The sequence below is a fragment of the Phaethon lepturus genome, unplaced genomic scaffold (genome assembly GCF_000687285.1).
Source record: "Phaethon lepturus isolate BGI_N335 unplaced genomic scaffold, ASM68728v1 scaffold21226, whole genome shotgun sequence".
In the NCBI taxonomy this organism is placed as follows: domain Eukaryota; kingdom Metazoa; phylum Chordata; class Aves; order Phaethontiformes; family Phaethontidae; genus Phaethon; species Phaethon lepturus.
This window is the reverse complement of record NW_010545842.1, coordinates 1-1,471: the sequence shown is the minus strand read 5'-3', so window position 1 is coordinate 1,471 and position 1,471 is coordinate 1. Positions and strand designations below refer to the sequence as shown.

The 1,471-nt window shown below is 63.1% G+C and overlaps 1 protein-coding gene across 1 annotated transcript in view; it reads right to left on the bottom strand.

Annotated features, from left to right (window-relative positions):
• LOC104622351 (cytochrome P450 1A5-like) overlaps nucleotides 1–787 on the bottom strand; it is a gene marked incomplete at its 5' end in the record, with an annotated part of 4,039 nt that extends 3,252 nt beyond the window's left edge. The window contains 2 exons of the mRNA XM_010289102.1: nucleotides 25–66; nucleotides 704–787. Coding sequence (XP_010287404.1) covers nucleotides 25–66; nucleotides 704–787 — 126 coding nt within the window. The remainder of the gene's footprint in view (nucleotides 1–24; nucleotides 67–703) is intronic.
• Nucleotides 788–1,471: the final 684 nt, after the last annotated feature.

The following is a 1,471-nucleotide window of genomic DNA, read 5'->3' as shown; positions in this document are numbered from 1 at the left end:
AGAGACAACGCCTTGGCTTCCCACCAGCGACGTTGCAGCCTTCATCTCTGCCGACATGTAGGAACCCTAAAGGAGTTAAACCAGAAGCGCGTGGAAGAGCCAGGATTAGCGGGAGGCTGGGTCCTGCAGATGGTCCCGGCGCTGAGGAAGGGCACCAAGTGCCCTTAAAACAGCTCAGGGTGATGGAGCTGCCTGCGCAGCGCTTCGGGCTTTTCAAGGGGCAAAAGCTGGAGCCCCATAAAGACTCCAAACACACCCATGGCCTAAGGGGGACCTCAGCCCCCCAGAGCCTGTAATGGGGTTAGGGTTCCTTCCCCTGCAGAAGACCCCGGTACCTGCTGGCACGGCCATGGCTCCTGCCCAGGGGAGACAGTCTGTTTGCAATAAAGCACAGAAAACTGCCGCTCCGAAAAGCGCAGGGGGGCGGGAGGAGAGGAACAGCAACCCCTCAGTGAAGCTGGCCCCGTGTCCACCACGTCTGTGAGGACTTATAGCCAGGAGGCTGGATCCGCTGGGTAGCCACCGGTGCGTGGCGGCATGGGGAGGGGGGATGCCGCGGGGCTGCCCGGCAGGAACGCACGGCTCGCTGGGTGGGCAGGGGAGGGCGGGGAGAGCCCGGTTCATGAATTTCTCCTTCAGACCCCAATATGACCTTCCCGGTCCTATTTCCAGGTTCAAAAAAGTCACACACGTTGTCTCCTACCTGCAGGTCCTTGCGAGGGGGCCGGTTTCCCTGCCCGTGGCTCCCAGCAAAGATAGGCAGAGGATGTCTGGCAGCTGCCCGCTCCTGGGGAGTTGGGGAGCAGAGGGGATCCTCTTCTGCCGCCTGGACCTTCTTCTCCTGCCACCCGGACCTTCTCCTGCTGCTGCCTGGAAGGCCACGGCTTTATATGCGCTCCCTTCGTCGCACGGCCGGGTGCTTATCTCTGGGGGGGGGGCATGGCACGAAATCCCTGGGGAATAGCTACCCATTAACAAACGGGGCTGAGCCTGGCTGGAGCCAGCCAAGAAGCCAGGGGAGATCTTTCCTCAGCTCCAACAAGCTCTGGGGGGGACGAATGGTGACTTCTGCTCCTGCCCAGGGCACGTACCTCCCCTAGAGCCCAGGATGGGGGGGCAGAGGGGGGTCCCCAAGCCCTGCCCCGGGGAGGATGGAGGACACGCTCTCGGCATTGCTGCTCTGTGGGTGCCAGCGTTTCCTCCAGAGACCTTTCCTGGGCTGACCGGACTGCTCCCAGCACAGAGAGAGGGCTGTCAGACCTCCACGCGTGGAGGTAGCCAGTAGCGAGGGGATGTCTTTGCAGCAAGCTCTCCGCGGCCACAGCCCTCTCCATCCCCAGGGAATGATCCGGCAGGTCCCCGTGCCCCGGGAATGGTGGTGGCAGGACCTCCTGGCCCAGCGGCAGAGCCAGGCTCAGGTTAACGATTGCCCAGGTTCGCGTGAGAAGGCGGCTGGCTCGCTTCCCCCGGC